The sequence below is a fragment of the Balaenoptera physalus genome, assembly GCF_965194825.1.
Source record: "Balaenoptera physalus genome assembly, chromosome: 5".
NCBI classification, from domain to species: Eukaryota; Metazoa; Chordata; class Mammalia; order Artiodactyla; family Balaenopteridae; genus Balaenoptera; species Balaenoptera physalus.
In genome coordinates, this window is record NC_138884.1 from 39,978,477 (window position 1) to 39,997,023 (window position 18,547).

An 18,547-nucleotide genomic window follows, 5' to 3' on the forward strand; every position below is an offset into this window, starting at 1 on the left:
ATTGTAAATAGAGCTGCAATGAACATTGGGGTGCATGCGTCGTTTTGAATAATGCTTTTCTCTGAGTATATGCTCAGTAGTGGGATTGCTGGATCATATGGTAGTTCTATTTTTAGTTTTTTAAAGAATCTCCATACTGTTCTCCATAGTGGCTGTATCAATTTACATTCCCACCAACAGTGCAAGAGGGTTCCCTTTTCTCCACACCCTCTCCAGCATTTTTTGTTTGTAGAATTTCTGATGATGCCCATTCTAACTGGTGTGAGGTGATACCTCATTGTAGTTTTGATTTGCATTTCTCTAATGATTAGTGATGTTGAACAGCTTTTCATGTGCTTCTTGGCCATCAGTATGTCTTCTTTGGAGAAATGTCTATTTAGGTCTTCTGCCCATTTTTGGATTGGGTTGTTTGTTTCTTTAATATTGAACTGCATGGGCTGTTTATATATTTTGGAGATTAATCCTTTGTCCGTTATTCGTTGGCAAATATTTTCTCCCATTCTGAGGGTTGTCTTTTCACCTTGTTTATGGTTTCCTTTTCTCTGCAAAAGCTTTTAAGTTTTATTAGATCCCATTTGTTTATTTTTGTTTTTATTTCCATTACTCTAGGAGGTGGATCAAAAAAGATCTTGCTGTGATTTATGTCAAAGAGTTCTTCCGGGCTTCCCTGGTGGCGCAGTGGTTAAGAATCTGCCTGCCAATGCAGGGAACACGGGTTGGAGCCCTGGTCTGGGAAGATCCCACATGCCGTGGAGCAACTAGGCCCGTGAGCCACAATTACTGAGCCTGCGCATCTGGAGCCTGTGCTCGGCAACAAGAGAGGCCGCGATAGTGAGAGCTCTGCACACTACGATGAAGAGTGGCCCCCACTTGCTGCAACTGGAGAAAGCCCTTGCACAGAAACAAAGACCCAACACAGCCATAAATAAATAAATAAAATTATTTTAAAAAATAAAGAGTGTTCTTCCTATGTTTTCCTTTAAGAGTTTTATAGTGTCCAGTCTTACATTTAGGTCTCTAATCCATTTTGAGTTTATTTTTGTGTATGGTGTTAGGGAGTTTTCTACTTTCATTCTTTTGCATGTAGCTGTCCAGTTTTCCTAGCACCACTTATTAAAGAGACTGTCTTTTCTCCATTGTATATCCTTGTCTCCTTTGTCATAGATTAGTTGACCATAGGTGCATGGGTTTATCTCTGGGCTTTCTATCCTGTTCCATTGATCTATATTTCTGTTTTTGTGCCAGTACCATACTGTCTTTATTATTGTAGCTTTGTAGTATAGTCTGAAGTCAGGGAGTCTGGTTCCTCCAGCTCCGTTTTTTCCCCTCAAGACTGCTTTTGCTATTCGGGGTCTTATGTGTCTCTGTACAAATTTAAAAATTTTTTGTTCTAGTTCTGTGAAAAATGCCGTTGGTAATTTGATAGGGATTGCACTGAATCTGTAGATTGCTTTGGGTAGTATAGTCATTTTCACAATATTGATTCTTCTAATCCAAGAACATGGTATATCTCTCCATCTGTTGGTATCATCTTTAATTTCTTTCATCAGAGTCTTATAATTTTCTGCATACAGGTCTTTTGTCTCCCTAGGTAGGTTTATTCCTAGGTATTTTATTCTTTTCATTGCAATGGTAAATGGGATTGTTTCCTTAATTTCACTTTCAGATTTTCCATCATTAGTGTATAGGAATGCAAGAGATTTCTGTGCATTAATTTTGTATCCTGCAACTTTACCAAATTCATTGATTAGCTCTAGTAGTTTTCTGGTGGCATTTTTAGGATTCTCTATGTATAGTATCATGTCCTCTGAAAACGGTGACAGTTTTAGTTCTTCTTTTCCAATTTGTATTCCTTTTATTTCTTTCTCTTCTCTGATTGCCATGGCTAGGACTTCCAAAATTATGTTGAATAATAGCAGTGAGAGTGGACATCCTTGTCTTGTTCCTCATCATAGAGAAAATGCTTTCAGTTTTTCACCATTGAGAATGATGTTTGCTCTGGGTTTGTCATAAATGGCCTTCATTATGTTGAGGTAGGTTCCCTCTATGCCCACTTCCTGGAGAGTTTTTATCATGAATGGCTGCTGAATTTTGTCAAAAGTTTTTCTGAATCTATTGAGATGATCATATGGTTTTTATTCTTCAGTTTGTTAATATGTTGTATCACATTGATTGATTTGTGTATATTGAAGAATCCTTGCTTCCCTGGGATAAATCTCACTTGATCATGGTGTATGATCCTTTTAATGTGTTGTTGGATTCTGTTTGCTAGTATTTCGTTGAGAATTTTTGCATCTATATTCATCAATGATATTGGTCTGTAATTTTCTTTTTTTTGTAGTATCTTTTTCTGGTTTTGGTATCAGGGTGATGGTGGCCTCATAGAATGAGTTTGGGAGTGTTCCTTCCTCTGCAATTTTTTGGAAGAGTTTGAGAAGGATGGGTGTTAGCTCTTCCCTAAATGTTTGATAGAATTCACCTGTGAAGCCATGTGGTCCTGGGCTTTTGTCTGTTGGAAGATTTTTAATCACAGTTTCAATTTCATCACTTGTGATTGGCCTGTTCATATTTTCTGTTTCTTCCTGGTTCAGTCTTGGAGGTTTATACCTTTCTAAGTATTTGTCCATTTCTTCGAGGTTGTCCATTTTATTGGCATAGAGTTATTTGTAGTAGTCGCTTAGGATGCTTTGTATTTCTGCAGGGTCTGTTGTAACTTCTCCTTTTTCATTTCTAATTTTATTCATTTGCGCCCTCTCCCTTTTTTTCTTGATGAGTCTGACTAATGGTTATCAACTTTGTTTATCTTCTCAGAGAACCAGCTTTTAGTTTTATTGATCTTTCCTATCATTTTCTTTGTTTCTATTTCATTTATTTCTAATGTGACCTTTATAATTTCTTTCCTTCTGCTACCTTGGGGTTTAGTTTGTTCTTCTTTTTGTAGTTCCTTTACGTGTAAGGTTAGATTGTTTACTTGAGATTTTTCTTGTTTCTTGGGGTAGGCCTGTATAGCTATAAAGTTCCCTCTTAGAACTGCTTTTCTGCATCCTATAGGCTTTGGATCATCGTGTTTTCATTGTCATTTGTCTCTAGGTAATTTTTGATTTCCTCTTTGATTTCTTCAGTGATCTCTTGGTTATTTAGTAACGTATTGTTTAGCCTCAATGTGTTTGTGTTTTTTACATTTTTTTCTCTCTAATTGATTTCTAATCTCAGCGTTGTGGTCAGAAAAGGTGCTTGATATGATTTCAATTTTCCTAAATTTTACGAGGCTTGATTTGTGACTCCAGATGTGATCAACCTGGAGAATGTTCCATGTGCACTTGAGAAGAAAGTGTATTCTGCCACTTTTGGGTGGAATGTTCTATAAATATCAATTAGATCAATCTGCTCTATTGTATTGTGTCATTTAAAGCTTCTGTTTCCTTATTTATTTTCATTTTGGATGATCTGTCCATTGGTGTGAGGTGTTAAAGTCTCACACTATTATTGTGTTACTGTCAATTTCCTCTTTTATAGCTGTTAGCAGTTGCCTTATGTATTGAGGTGCTCCTATGTTGGGTGCATATATATTTATAATTGTTATATCTTCTTCTTGGAATGATCCCTTGATCATTATGTAGTGTCTTCCTTGTCTCTTGTAACATTCTTTATTTTAAAGTCTATTTTATCTGATATGAGTTTTGCTACTCCAGCTTTCTTTTGATTTCCATTTGCATGGAATATCTTTTTCCATTCCCTCACTTTCATTCTGTATGTGTCCCTAGGTCTGAAGTGGGTCTCTTATAGACAGCATATATATGGGTCTTGTTTTTGTATCCATTCAGCAAGCCTGTGTCTTTTGGTTGGAGGATTTAATCCATTCACGTTTAAGGTAATTATCTATATGCATGTTCCTATGACCATTTTCTTAATTGTTTTGGGTTTGTTTTTGTAGGTCCTTTTCTTCTCTTGTGTTTCCCACTTAGAGAAGTTCCTTTAGCATTTGTTGTAGAGCTGGTTTGGTGGTGCTGAATTCTCTTAGCTTTTGCTTTTCTGTAAAGCTTTTGATTTCTCCATCGAATCTGAATGAGATCCTTGCCGGGTAGAGTAATCTTGGTTGTAGGTTCTTCCCTTTCATCACTTTAAGTATATCATACCACTCCCTTCTGGCTTGCAGAGTTTCTGCTGAGAAATCAGCTTTTAACCTTATGGGAGTTCCCTTGTGTATTATTTGTTTTTTTTTTCCCTTGCTGCTTTCAATAATTGTTCTTTGTCTTTAATTTTTGCCAATTTGATTACTATGTGTCTCGACGTGTTTCTCCTTGGGTTTATCCTGTATGGGACTTGCTGCGCTTCTTGGACTTGGGTGGCTATTTCCTTTCCCATGTTAGGGATGTTTTCAACTATAATCTCTTCAAATATTTTCTCTGGTCCTTTCTCTCTCTCTTCTCCTTCTGGGACCCCTATAATGTGAATGTTGTTGCATTTAATGTTGTCCCAGAGGTCTCTTAGTCTGTCTTCATTTCTTTTCATTCTTTTTTCTTTAGTCTGTTCCACAGCAGTGAATTCCACCATTTTGTCTTCCAGGTCACTTATCCGTTCTTCTCCCTCAGTTATTCTGCTATTGATTCCTTCTAGTGTAGTTTTCATTTCAGTTATTGCATTGTTCATCTCTGTTTGTTTGTTCTTTATTTCTTCTAGGTCTTTGTTAAACATTTCTTGCATCGTCTCGATCTTTGCCTCCATTCTTTTTCCGAGGTCCTGGATCATCTTCAGTATCATTATTCTGAATTCTTTTTCTGAAAGGTTGCCTATCTCCACTTCATTTAGTTGTTTTTCTGGGGTTTTATCTTGTTCCTTCATCTGGTACATAGCCCTCTGCCTTTTCATCCTGTGTATCTTTCTTTGCATGTGGTTTTTCTCCACAGGCTGCAGGATTGTAGTTTTTCTTGCTTCTGCTGTCTGCCCTCTGGTGGATGAGGCTATCTAAGGTGATTCATTCTTGTTCAGGGCAGGAGACACTAGGAATGAGCACTGCCTTAAAGGAATCCACAATCTGGTGCCATAATAACATAAACAAATATGGCAGAGTTAGAGATGTACTGTGTTATTTTTGAGATGTACACAAAAACTATTAGGGCTCAGGGAACAATTCCTGGTCCTATGTTCTGTGGTGGGCATTAAGGAAAGGGTAACAGAAGGAACATTGCTGAGCTGTATTTTAAGGGATGAAGGGGAGGCTTCTAGGCAGCATAGGGAAAGGCACAGAATCTTTAAAGGAGCTGGTATCCCAATACCAGTGATAAATTCAATGTAATTGAAGTGTAAAGTGAATGATTGTAGAGGCCTAAGGAGATCAATTTGTGAAACAGCTTGTATGAAAAGATAAAACCTTTTAACCCAACCTTAAGATAAGTCCTTAAGCAGGAGAAAGACCTGATTGGATCTATTTTTAAAGGTAATTTCTGGAGGAGGAATGAGCAAAAGAATGGTGGTGAAAGACAACCTACAGACTGGGAGAAAATATTTGCAAACTATGCTACCAACAAGAGATTAATTTCCAAAATATACAAATATCTCATACAGCTTAATATCAAAATAACAAACAATCCAATCCAAAAAAATGGGCAGAAAACCTAAATAGACATTGTCCAAAGAAGACATACAGAAGGCCAATAGGCACATGAAAAGATGCTCAATATTGCTAATTACCAGAGAAATGCAAATCAAAACTACAATGAGATATCACCTCACACCAGTCAGAATGGCCATTATTAAAATGTCTAAAAATATTAAATGCTGGAGAGGGCGTGGAGAAAAGGGAACCTTCCCACACTGTTGGTGGGAATGTAAATTGGTGTAACCACTATGGAGAACAGTATGGAGGTTCCTTTAAAAACTAAATATAGAGTTACCATATGACCTAGCAATCCCACTCCTGGGCATATATCTAGAGGAAACTCTAACTCAAAAAGATACATGCACCCCAGTGTTCATAGTAGCACTATTTGCAATAGCCAAGACATGGAAGCAACCTAAATGTCCATCAACAGATGAATGGATAAAGGCGATATGGTACATATATATATACAATGGAATATTACTCAGCCATAAAAAATAATTAAATAATGCCATTTGCAGCAACATGGGTGGGCCTAGAGATTAACATACTAAATGAAGCAAGTGAGATGGAGAAAGACAAATATTATATGATATTGCTTATATGTGGAATCTAAAAAAATGATACAAATGAACTTATTTACAAAACAGAAATAGACTCACAGACATCAAAAACAAAGTTATGGTTACCAAAGAGGATGAGGGGGAAGAGATAAATTAGGAGTTTGGGATTAACATATACACACAACTATGTATAAAATAGATAAACTACAAGGTCCTATTGTATAGCACAAGGAACTATATTCAATGTCTTCTAATAACTGATGATGGGAAAGAATATGAAAAGGAATATATATATATATATGTATATGCATATATATCTATCTCAATCACTTTGCTGTACACCTGATACTAACAAAGCATTGTGTAAATTGTACTTCAATAAAAAAATAAAGAATGGTAGTAAAGTGAGAGGTTAAGAGACTGTTAAACAGCTCAAATTAGAAAAGATTAACACAAGATAACATAAGAGCATAAAAGTGTTGTAAGAATGACTATTTTTAGAGTAGAAGATGGTTTGGGAGTAGATCAAATAATTGATTTAAAAGAAGAGTAGAAGCTGAGAAGGAGCCCAAGTTTTCTAGATTAGGAAACAGGAGAACTAATGAGTCCTCTGACTAGGGTAAGAAATAGAGAGATACAATAGGTTTTGATGGGAAGGTAATTAGTTAATCTTAGATTAATGAGAAATATCTAACTGGATGTGTTCAGTATGAGTTGAAAATACGGATCTGAAGGTCAGGGCTGAAGTTTTAGATTAAGTTATCATCAGCCTATTGATGGTAATTGGATCTGTAGTGATTGTCAAATCATCCAAGGAGAAAATATACTCACTTGCAGAGTGAGGAAAGATGGACTGCTAATTGCGTCCCTCAACCTCTATCCTCCCTCTCCTCCTAATTTTAATCTTGTGTCTAAGCGAACAGGCAAGGCGTCTTGACTTCTCCAGCAGCTTGGCCTGTGTGGCTTATGGGACATAGAGGATGTGCTCTATGGAATGTCCTGGAAAGTTTCTTAAAAGAGTCAAGGCACTCCTTTCTCTTCTCTCTCTCTTCCAGATTGCCCAGGACAGAATGTTTGGGACATGATGTAAACTTGAGGATGGAAGTTATTTATTACGATGCAGGCTTCCTAAAGACACCATGGGAACATATTCTTGTAGAGTTTTCCATCTTATTTAAGCCACTTGTGTCAAACCTAATCCCAACTAATAAAAATGAGTACTAATGTTATTGCAGTGAGAAACTCCTATATTTAAGAAGTGATCTGAGAAGGAATTGCCAGTTGCAAAGACTGAGAAAAGTGAGACAGAAGGGCATGGCATACTAGAAAGCAAGAGAGAAATACAGCTTGAAGAGGTAGATGGAGACAATGGTGGCAGATGTTTGAAAAAGATCAGGCAGAAGGGACTTGAATATAGGACCTTAAATTTAGAACTCCAAAGTTCCTGTTGACTTTTAAGAGAGCAATTTCAAGACAGTGGTAACCAAGCGAAAGCTAAGTTAAAGTGGACTTCTATGTGAACGAGAGGCAGAGGATGAATTAGTATTTAATTTCAGGAATTAGGGAAATAGGGCAATAGGTTAAAGATAAGATAAAGTGGAAAAAGAGATGTTTGGTGTCTTTTCTCACGACCAAACTGTATCTCCAATTATCATGATTCTGCTAATATTGGCTATTGTTTATTAAATTAAGAGGTTGCTTATTCTTTGCTAATAAACTCAAAGCCTTCAAAATAAATGAGAAATGAATGGCTCTTCACAATCAAAGTTGATTTCATTTTGGGACCCAATTCTGTTCCTAATAGTGTGATATTCTGGAAAATAAAATACTTCCTACTTCCAACTCCAATTCTGTGGAGGCAGATGTGTGGGTGTAAAGGTGGTAGGCAGAGAAATACTATGGCACTCTAATGTCTGAAATGAATGAAAATCCTTTCAATTTTGAAGAAGTTCATATCCATTTATACAAAGATGTGGGGGACGTCACTTATTTGTATGAAGGGTTTTCAACAGCACATAAGAAAATGCAAGAACACTGGGGCTTCATATGTGACTCATTTGCAAGCTCTTTTGCTCACCTTTTTTCTGCTCCCCAGGCACTGGACAAGAGCCCTGGCATCTTTCCTTCTTCTCACCCCTCCTGCCTCCCTCCTTCTTCTTCTCCCTCTCTTCCTTCCTTCCTTCCTTCCTTCCTTCCTTCCTTCCTTCCTTCCTTCCTTCCTTCCTTCCCTCCTTCCCCTTCTTTCCTTCCTAGGAGAAAGGATGCATTTACATTAGGATAGAAACTTTGCAAGTGAGGGCAATGTACTGGGATCCCAATATGCTTGGAATATTTTAATACATTTCCAAGGGTAAGTGGCAAGTGGTTCTCACTAGAAGAAAATGTGAGTTAAAACTTGGGGCCAGGAGCCAAGTTCACCAAGATCAAAGATGATCTATTTTTAGATCAAATAAAATACTGACCAATGTCAATATGTTGAATTTATGGATATGGCATAGATCATATTTAGTGAGATGGTTTCAAACGAATGTCTTACTTTAATAACAAGTATTACATCACAGGATATACTTTATGATTGGTGAAAAGTGAAGTCAGACGAATGTTGTGGGGATTTTTTATTAATGTGTAAGTTCAATGTTTTTGGACTACTTGTAAATATTTAAAAGATTTTAAATGCTTTTTTTTCCGTGTATTTTTCTGCAAGAAATTGGTTAGACTCTGGGGAAAAAATTCGATGTGCATTATGGTCTTCATTGGAAGACTTAAGAAGTAGATAGATCTCTATTTCTGTTAGGAAAGAATGCTTCTCCTGCCTTGCTGGATTTGCTTGCCAACAGAAGAAATGAATGTACTTAGTAACTTGTAAATTCCTATACAAAGCCCAGCCAGTGTTCAGTTCAATGATTCATAACTTAAGATATTGGTTTAAAACCGTTCAAGTAGAATGGATGAAATTACTTTTTTACTTTACAATGACCCCATGACTTTGGGTGGTGTGGGAAATGGAGACGTTCTCAGAAAGCCACTCTAAGTGTTGCAGAGAGGACCTTCCACTCAACTCCCCCTTCCTGATGTACCGAGTGTCCCTTGATGCATTTTAATAAAAATTTTAAAACCCACAGAGCTATTTTAAAGCTTAAAAATTTATATAACTTTATTTTTTAAAGCACTAATATGTCTCAGTTACATTTAACTACAGTACAAAGAATAATAAAATAGCACCCGAGAATTTTTAGTAGGCTATAAAGAATCTCGACTCCTATCTCCTCCTTATTTTTTTCTCCTCTTCACTAAACACAGAAACAGAGTGCTCTCACTGCCACTCCTTCAGCCTATTGTGTCCCAAAGGGCCGGATTTTCATGCGAACAGCCCTGAGGGAATAATCGGCACCTCTGAAGGGGACCCAGACCACTCCATTCTCAATCTCATAGGGACTGTTGTCCCTGGGGTCATAGGAGCCCCCGGGGTAGTAGATGCCATTGAGATTGGCTGCTTGGCAGTTGTTGTACCACCAGCCTCCTCCGTAGACTTCGGCACAGTTGTCTTCCCACTTGTCTGCATCCCTGTCGAAGGTGCTGAAGTGCATGCCAGCATGAGAAGTGTACTCTGTCCCTTCCTCTACAGAACCCTCAATCAGAGCATCACCTGCCGTGCCCTCATAGGAGGAGACCTGCAGGGCATAGCCTTCTGCCTCAGAGCCTACCCTCCAGTGATATTCTGCATAAGCCCCTTTCCCAGCCCAGTCTTCTAATTCAACCCGAAGGATGGAGCCTCTCAGGGTTAGTAAGTGGAGGTATTCGTTGCCTAGCCAGAATTCTCCTTCTCCCTTGTCATTTAGGCTGCCGAAACCTTTCTTGTAGTCTTGCCAGGTCCGGTTAAAATTCAGTGAGCCATCCATTCTTTGCTGGATCAAAAGCCATCCTCCCAAACCGGTCTCTTGATCACAATAAACAGAAAAAATCTTACTGGATCCCGGTAGCTTGATATTGAAAATGCCACTTTGGGCACCTGAAGGATGTGTTTGGAGGGCATCATAACAGTCTAAAAAAAAAAATTAAGCTGGTTGGAAGAACTTACTCTCATTTAACTTTACAAAGTTAAATGGCCCAGATTAAATGAAGGCAGATACTGGCTTTCTTTCCCTCCCTCCCTCCCTCCCTTCCTTCCTTCCTTCCTTCCTTCCTTCCTTCCTTCCTCCCTTCATTCATTCTTGCATTCCTTCCTTCCCTTTATAGAGAAAGGATGTGCTTACACTGGAATGGAACTTATGCAAGTAAGTAGCATTTTATTTACACATTGCAAGGGGGATTTTTCTCAATGAATTTGGAATTTCACTTGCACATACTGATTAATGGCAAGTAACCAGAAAAGATATATAAGCATCATTTAATACTAATATCACTTGTTTTTAACCTGATCTCAATGTCAACTGAGACATACACTAAAAATATGAATAATCAGTTGAGTGACAATTTCCAATGGCACACATTTTGAATGGTAAAAGAATTTGGTTAAACAAATTTAAAATTGAGTTCCAGAGGGATTCACTCATTCATTCATTTAACATGTATTTATTGAGTGCTGACTCCACACTGCTAGGCATTTGGGAATACAGAGATGAACATGATAGACAAAAAGTCCCTGCCCCCATGGAACTTACAGTCTAGCACAAAAAAATAAGCAAAAACCTGTAATTTCAATAAAGCGTGATAGAGGGCTAAGAAAGAAGTAAAAGGTGCTATGGGAGATACATTGTAGGAGTAATGAACTTAGTCTAGGGGGTCACGGAAGGCTTCCCCAAAGGAGAAGTGCGGATACCTCTGGCAGGGCGAGTTTTAGCATGGCCTCTCTTGGTGACATGTGCTCCTTTGAAGCCAAGATCCTCTTCACTTCCGGCCTCATCTGCCATTTTATAGCCCTTGCTTTCAAACGTGGAGCCTCCTCTGTTGATAGTCATGCTACTGCTTGCAAACTCTTTGCCATGACTTGAAGTTTTACTACTGGAAGAGACCTCAGGTATGCCGGGGTGGTGAGAGCCGATATCCCCTAAGTCTGAGCCCATAGAATGGATCTTACTGTCAAGCTCTTTTAACGTAGAGGAGAAAAAACCATCATTGTGCCTATGAAAGAAATCATCTAGGCTACCCCTGCCAGGCAAGTGCAAGTCCAAATCTGTGTCACTACAGTCAGAACCATCTTCAGAGTTTACCACTTCTTTGGTTGTTTCTGTGTGACCGTCGGCATGTGTAACAGTCCTTGTGATGATTTTAGAGCATGAACGACGAGTGGTGGTTGTGCGACCAGAAGTGACCTTCTCACTACCAATCAGAAGCTCTTTATCTCCTTTAGTAGTGACCAGTTTACCTGTGTGGAGCTCTTTCTTTGTCCCTGGACTTACATTTCCTGACACCTCTTCAAATGTGCCCCAGGGCACATCTGGATTGGAAGGCCTGATGTTCCCATGCCCTGAGCTATCTGGCCTAAAACTTGCAGACACAGAACTTCCAGAGCCCCAAGTGCCAAAACCTCCGGACTCAGGGCGTCCAGTGTTCCAAGTGCCAGCACTTCCGGGCTCAGGATGGCCAGTGTTCCAAGTGCCAGCACTTCCGGGCTCAGGATGGCCAGTGTTCCAAGTGCCAGCACTTCCGGGCTCAGGGCGTCCAGTGTTCCAAGTGCCAGCACTTCCGGGCTCAGGATGGCCAGTGTTCCAAGTGCCAGCACTTCCAGGCTCAGGGCGTCCAGTGTTCCAAGTGCCAGCACTTCCGGGCTCAGGATGGCCAGTGTTCCAAGTGCCAGCACTTCCAGGCTCAGGGCGTCCAGTGTTCCAAGTGCCAGCACTTCCGGGCTCAGGATGGCCAGTGTTCCAAGTGCCAGCACCTCCAGGTCCATAGATCCCAGGATTCACGTTTCCAATACTACCAGTTCCAGGCTTCCTGGGGCTTTCTGGTGTTGATCCTGTTCCATGAGATGCAGAATCTCCTCTGGCATGCCCATCTCCACCAAACCTCTCTAACTCCATTTTCATCTGCTGCATTTCCAGCAGTGCCTTCCACTCTGGAGGGGCTTCCTGAAGCTGGCTCTTGAACTCTCTGGTAATCGGGCCTGGAACTGGCCTCATTTTTATCAGTGGTAAATATTGACTGTCTCTGGAGGGAAGTAAGTCTATGGCAATAACCTGTTCAAGTTGCTTCTGCTGATCTTTATAGTCCTCCAGATCTACTTTATGTTCTAAAGCCCTACTGCATGACCCTTTGCAAGATCGGATCTTAATATCAATGTCCACCTAGAGGGGGAGGGGAAGATAAAGAAAAAAGGTAGCTATAATAAACTAGGTCTTTTGAGTTCTTAGTAGTTAATTTATTTTTTGGAAACTGGTTTCATTTCTTTAACTTGGAGACCTACCAACCAATACTTCATTTATGTAGTATCCTCAGTGAAAGAGAGGTTGGGTATTCTAAGGCTGGCCAGGATAAGCAATAGAAACATCTGGATTTATCTTAGAATAGATCAAGAGCAAAGTGCTATTCCCTCTGAAAGGAGACACTGATGATGTGATCCTCTGTGAGACTGAGGCTGAAGACTCAGAGACACAGTGATGTCAGGGACAAGCAGCGGCTGGAATAAGATGCAAGGACTGAGTATTTGCTTTTGAAATTTACCATTTTATGTGCCCTTGGAAATTTTACTTAATAGCACTGAGTTTTTTTCTTCATCTGTAGAGTGGGGGAAATAATACTTACTTTGTAGGTAGATGATGGCTATAACACATTGCTTTACAAAGAGTAGGCATTTAATGAATGACTATTGCCTTCCTTTCCCTGCTATTCAAAAACAAAGAAATCTGGGGTCAGAGCCACATAATTACTCACCTCCAGTCGTTTCATATCTATCAGCTGATCCCTGACATTTTTCTGCAGAAGGTGGATATGCTGTACTTGTTCTATAACTTTGCGCTTCAGGATCTCAATTCTCCTTCTCAGATCTTCTGACACTTGGCTAAATGTATTTTCATTGTCTGAAATGGCAAGTATGGGTACTGAAGTAGCTGCTGAGTGATTTGTTTGTAATAGCCAGCAAAACAAGGAAATTTGCTTATGGATATTCCCCATTTTACTTCTATAATAGTTTGGACATTTAATTTGGGATTTCTAAATCTATTAGGCATTTGATATTTGGACAATATCCTGCAGTCATCCATGGATATCAATTAAGATGCCTTATTAGTAACCCAAATAAATGCAGAAGACAAAAACTCTTTGAAATTTTAAAGGCATAATTGAGATAAAATAATCAGTTTGATTACATTCCAATTATTTCATTATATCCTTAATCAAGGGACGTGAATATATTCTTGGATTTTCTTACTGAAAAGGTTTTCTTCACAGTTATAGATTTGAATTTGTTCCTAAGCTTTTTTTTTAGGTCAACAGGATCATGCACTTGCCAGTTGCTCTTTCACCATCAACTTTAAATTAGCCAAGTGCCTCCCAAGGATATAAAGAGTCAAGGCAAGGTTTCAGGAGCTGAGGCCTTACTAAACTCACTGCCCATGCCCAGAGTGAGTCCAGAGTTTCCTAGTCCTAATGAGACTTAGTCCTAGGCCAATGAGAAAGAGACAACATGGCTCTATATTTTAAATTAAACAAAACAAAACAAAGCAAAACACTTCATAATAAGCACGGTGGAGTCTGTGGGTTGCACTCCCAGCCCCACCACATGATAGCTTTGCACCTTTGAGCAAGTCCCCTGACCTCTCAGTTTCCTCCTTTGTTAGACAGAAACAGAAGTATCTACTCAAAAGGTAGGGCTCACCTTATTTTCCATGTATATTCTTTAAAACGAACACACTTAAATTCTAATCTTTAGTCCAAAATGCTGCCTTACTTTGTGACCTTAAAGCAATTCTAAACTAACTTCCTTTATGTGATAAAAATAACATAAACAAGCCCCTTCCTTAAAATTCAGGGATATCATAAAGGTATATTTTTCTACATAAAGTACTTTGGAATAAAATCACAGTTGTAATAAGGAGACATCATATCTACTTCTGATTTTTGTTGTTTTTGTTGTGTGCTATAAAGTCAAAGAACTAACTGTAATACTTACTCTTAGAATTGGCAAAATCCCCTCTCAAAATATCCATTATATTCCTGGTCAATGTGTTAGAGTCCTTATTGTTCTTCTGATAATCAACTAGTGAATTTTTTAGTTTATTTATTCTGTTTGTAAAATCTTGATTGACTTCATCAATCAATCCTTTCATCCTGCAGCCAGAAGGGCATTTGTAGTTCTGGAATGAAGAGGAAAAATTACATTAAGAGTCTATCTCTTGGGAACAGACTTATGGGTGCCAAGCAGGAGGGAGGGTGGGGGGGAGGATCGGGAGTTTGGGATTAGCAGATGCAAGATAGTATATGTAGAATGGATAAACAGCAAGGTCCTACTGTATAGCCCAGGGAACTATATTCAGTATCCTGGGATAAAGTATAATGGAAAAGGATATGAAAAAGAATATATAAAACTGAGTCACTTTACTATACACTAGAAATTAACACAACATTGTAAATCAACTATACTTCAATAAAATTTTAAAAAATAAAATTAATAAAAGAGTCTATCTCTCTGATCCAGTATAAATTTGAAGGTTTCTATGAACCCCCACTGCTCCTCTCCCCAGTGTCTTCAGGTCATCTCTTGACCTAAACGTAGTTTAAGAGGGCTAGTCAGAGATCTTAAAGAAATTCTGGAATGGGGGTCCACTTAACCATAAATTAGAACCCATGAAATCCAGAGGTCATAATAGTCAGGTTCCTAGTATTTGCCTGAACATACAACTAAAATCCAATCTGTTAATCCCACCAATGACCCAGTGTCTCAGAGGTAATTTAAACAGTGCTCTCAGGACTAAGTTCTTTTCCATCTGTCTTCTTTAATTTGATATGTAAGGAGCTATTAGATTATTTCCCACTGGACAAGTTTTCTGTGACCTAAAGTGTCAGCCTGTGTGCGCTGCCAGCAGCACAGGAAAGGACTGTCCTGCTCTACTCCCTGTGCCCACGGCTCACCCAGTCTTCATCAGAGCAGAAGGGCCAGTTCGACTCTTTGCAGGCAGACTGCTCTTTTTCCACAAGCCTTGGGCCACGCACACCTCCTCCTTCAGCAATAAATTCACCTTCACTGGGATCTGCCGCCTTTAAGGATTCATAAACACACAAAAGAGAGGTCTTTAAGCAGATAAGGAGGAGAAGCTGGCATGCCTGTAAATCCCAAGCAAGGGATCCAAGGGGCTCTGCAAGCTTCAGGTTTCTTATCTTTGGAATGAAAATCCTAATGCCTATTTTGTGGAGTTGTGAGACTGAAGGAGATGAGTGTACAAATCTCAACTGTGTTCTACACTAAATAAGCATTTAATAAATGTTAGGAGTTGTAAAGGATCCATTATAAAAGGAAGATTATTTGAATCAACAAGCTTAGTTAAAAATTACCTTTACATTTTCATTCATGTCTGAAGATAGAAAAATAATGGAAAAACTCAGAGTTCTTTCTCCTCTAACTCCTGTTTTAGTAGGAAAAAACCTACACCATCTTAGCTTCAGGTCTGTCTCTCCTTCAAGTATCCACCACAATGACCTTATGGGTCTATAATTTGAGCAAGTATATACAAGGACACAAATGTAGCCAATTCAGACTCAGAAATGCTTTTTGGGTTACCCACATAATAATTTCTTTTTATTTGAAATGAAAAAAAGTACACTGAGAGCAAAAAAAAAAAATGGTCCATGACTGATACTTTTTTTGGAACACCTTATAATTAGAAATACAGATTTTTTTAAAAAATTTCCGTTGTGATCAAGTAAAATAGGATATACAGATATTCTTCCAGCAAGATGTTATATCCTAAGAAATCAATGTTGGTTTTAGGTTTTAGCTATTTTTATTTTGTACCACCAAGTTACAAGGATTTTTATGACTCTCAATCTCAGTGGTTTATTCTTATTAGTTAACATTTTCTGTCTCATTCAAAAAAATACCCCAATAATAGTAATATTAACTCAAGCAATCAAGAACAACTTATTTAAATGAACAAGTACAATCTTTTCATCTAAGAAATAAAATCATAAATCAAACATACATTGGAAAAAATGGCACAAAAATAAAAACAGGCAAAAATTAAATATTTATACCAATAAGGGAGAAATAAATGAAACATGCATTATGCAAAGTATAACTTTAACAAATGATATTAGTCTTGTTTCCCATAAAAATGTTTACTTATTATTTGTATAAGGGAGAAAATTATGTTAGAAACACTCTTTAGTTTCTTCTGCTCTGGTATTAGGGTTTATGAGCAATAAAGGAAAAGAAATAAAATGGAATAATTCACAGTCTGGAAGTAACTGAGATTTTTGGAACATATTTACCAAGTTTTTATAAGATAGAAGTTGAAAACTCTTGTTGAATGAAGTTTCTCTTCTTTTGCATAGGTTTCTGGAGTCAAACTTTAGGAATTATTGCAATATTTGTAATATCTTAAAAGAATACAATTGCTTCCAAAAAACATATTGCCTATCAATTAATCTCTTCCAATTTTGCTATGTAATATGTTTTCAAAGATAACTAATTTGCTTTTTATTTGTCGTAAAGAAACACAAACACAACCTTTCAGAAAAGCTACATTAAACCACTGTTCTGCTTATTATGGACAAATAGCAATAAAATAATAACTAGGTTAAAAATTCTTATCATAAGAATGTTCTGTTCTGTTAACTAGCAATCCCAAGTCTTTACAGCAACAAAGATGGCAAAAATTTCTTCTCTTTGACAAAATCCAATGTAAGACCAAGCTATAGGTGTTGAAGATTCCCCTGTGAATTTATATACTTTGGTCCCGCTAAGTCTCCCTCTGAGGGTGATATTACCCTGTATTCTTGAGGTGTCAAGCCCATCTAGGGACTTGCCTCCACTGGCTACAGCTTATAAAGCTAATAGTGTGTGAGGACATACACATGGCTGACTCAGACCTGCAAGCTCTTTGTGGAATAAACACCAGAGAGAAAGAGAAGAGGAAATAAAGAAGGCCATACCTGAACTGCACCCATCACACTCAGGACCAGGCAGAGGACCCTCACAGAAACCATCTCTGCCGTGGGTGGGGCTGGCTCAAGAGGAGCACTCCAGCTGAAAGAAAAGAGGACTGCCTTCACGCCGAGTTCCCATCCCATTTAAGTCTGCAAAAGGTCTGATTAATCATTATCTTTGTCCCGTTGAGACAGTCAACATGCACCCTGCATCTCTTGCTCCTTCTGTAAAGTTGTTGTCCCAGAAGTTCTTGCTCAATTCCCTAAGCTTGTTTGCTTCAGATAAGCTGTTGCAAAGGTAGCCCAGTTCGTGGAAGATCCCACATTCCAGTAACAGGCTGATTTTGGGAATGCAAAGGGGAACATGGGAGGACCTATCTCTACTCGAGTACTTGAAAGAATATAGAGGGTGGTGGAGGCAGGCTAGCTGTAGCCCACCGGCAGAGATCTGACAACTGAGATTTCACTTTATGCAGGAATTATGGTTGGTTGATCTGACTTTTGACTGACTGTGGTGATGAGCTGATCCTGAAGGCCTTCAGTAAGCTTCCTCTATCCAGAATGGTTAAAACAAGCAGCTCCAGGAGCCAAACATCCTAGGTTCATACTCCCAGCTACACCATTTCCCAGCTCTGCTTTTGGACAAATTACTTTACCTCTTTATACCCCAGATTCCTCATTTTTAAAATGGGGATAGTAATAACCTATCACACATGTTTTTATGAAGAATAAATGAGTTAATCCTTGTAAAGCCCTGAGATTGCCACATATCCAAAGGTACAGAAACTGGAAAGAAAGAGTACTTTCATGGCACTTTATGTTCTCCAATAACAATTATTATTTCTTTCCAGTTTCTGTACCTTTGGACAAGCTAATTTATTTTCCCTGATCTTCATCTCCATATCAAATTTTCTTGTCTAAGAGTTGCCAGATTTAGCAAATAAAAAACCAGTTAAATTTGAATGTTAAATTTGAATGTCAGATAAACAGCAAATATATTTTAGTGTAAGTTTGTCCCGTGCAATATTCAGACCTATTCATACTAAAAATGTGTTGCTGTTGTTTATCTGAAATGCATATTTAACTGGGCATCCTGTAATATGTCTGCCAATCCTACCTTGTCTCAAATGCTGCTTCCTATGTGAAGCCAATCCTGATCATAGTATAACAGCCAAAATTTATTGAGTGTTTACTAATTGCTGGGGACTTTGCTGGACACTTTACATAGTACCTGATTTCATGTCTCCAACTGAAAGCAATCTCTTGTTCTTTCATACTTCCTTAGACTATGTACCACTCATGACAT

General features: G+C 38.4%; 1 protein-coding gene and 1 long non-coding RNA gene across 2 annotated transcripts in view; both read right to left on the reverse strand.

Moving 5' to 3' along the window:
* Positions 1–18,547, reverse strand: part of LOC309661689 — a 278,933-nt gene that overhangs the window by 14,562 nt on the left and 245,824 nt on the right. The window lies entirely within an intron of this gene.
* Positions 9,288–17,400, reverse strand: FGA (fibrinogen alpha chain). The gene is made up of 6 exons (XM_082463141.1): positions 17,248–17,400; positions 15,229–15,354; positions 14,270–14,453; positions 13,033–13,178; positions 10,982–12,446; positions 9,288–10,204 (listed from the first exon to the last, which is right to left on the reverse strand). The coding sequence occupies exons 1-6, from the start codon at positions 17,383–17,385 to the stop codon at positions 9,495–9,497; spliced, it is 2,769 nt and encodes a 922-aa protein (XP_082319267.1). The 5' UTR covers positions 17,386–17,400; the 3' UTR covers positions 9,288–9,494.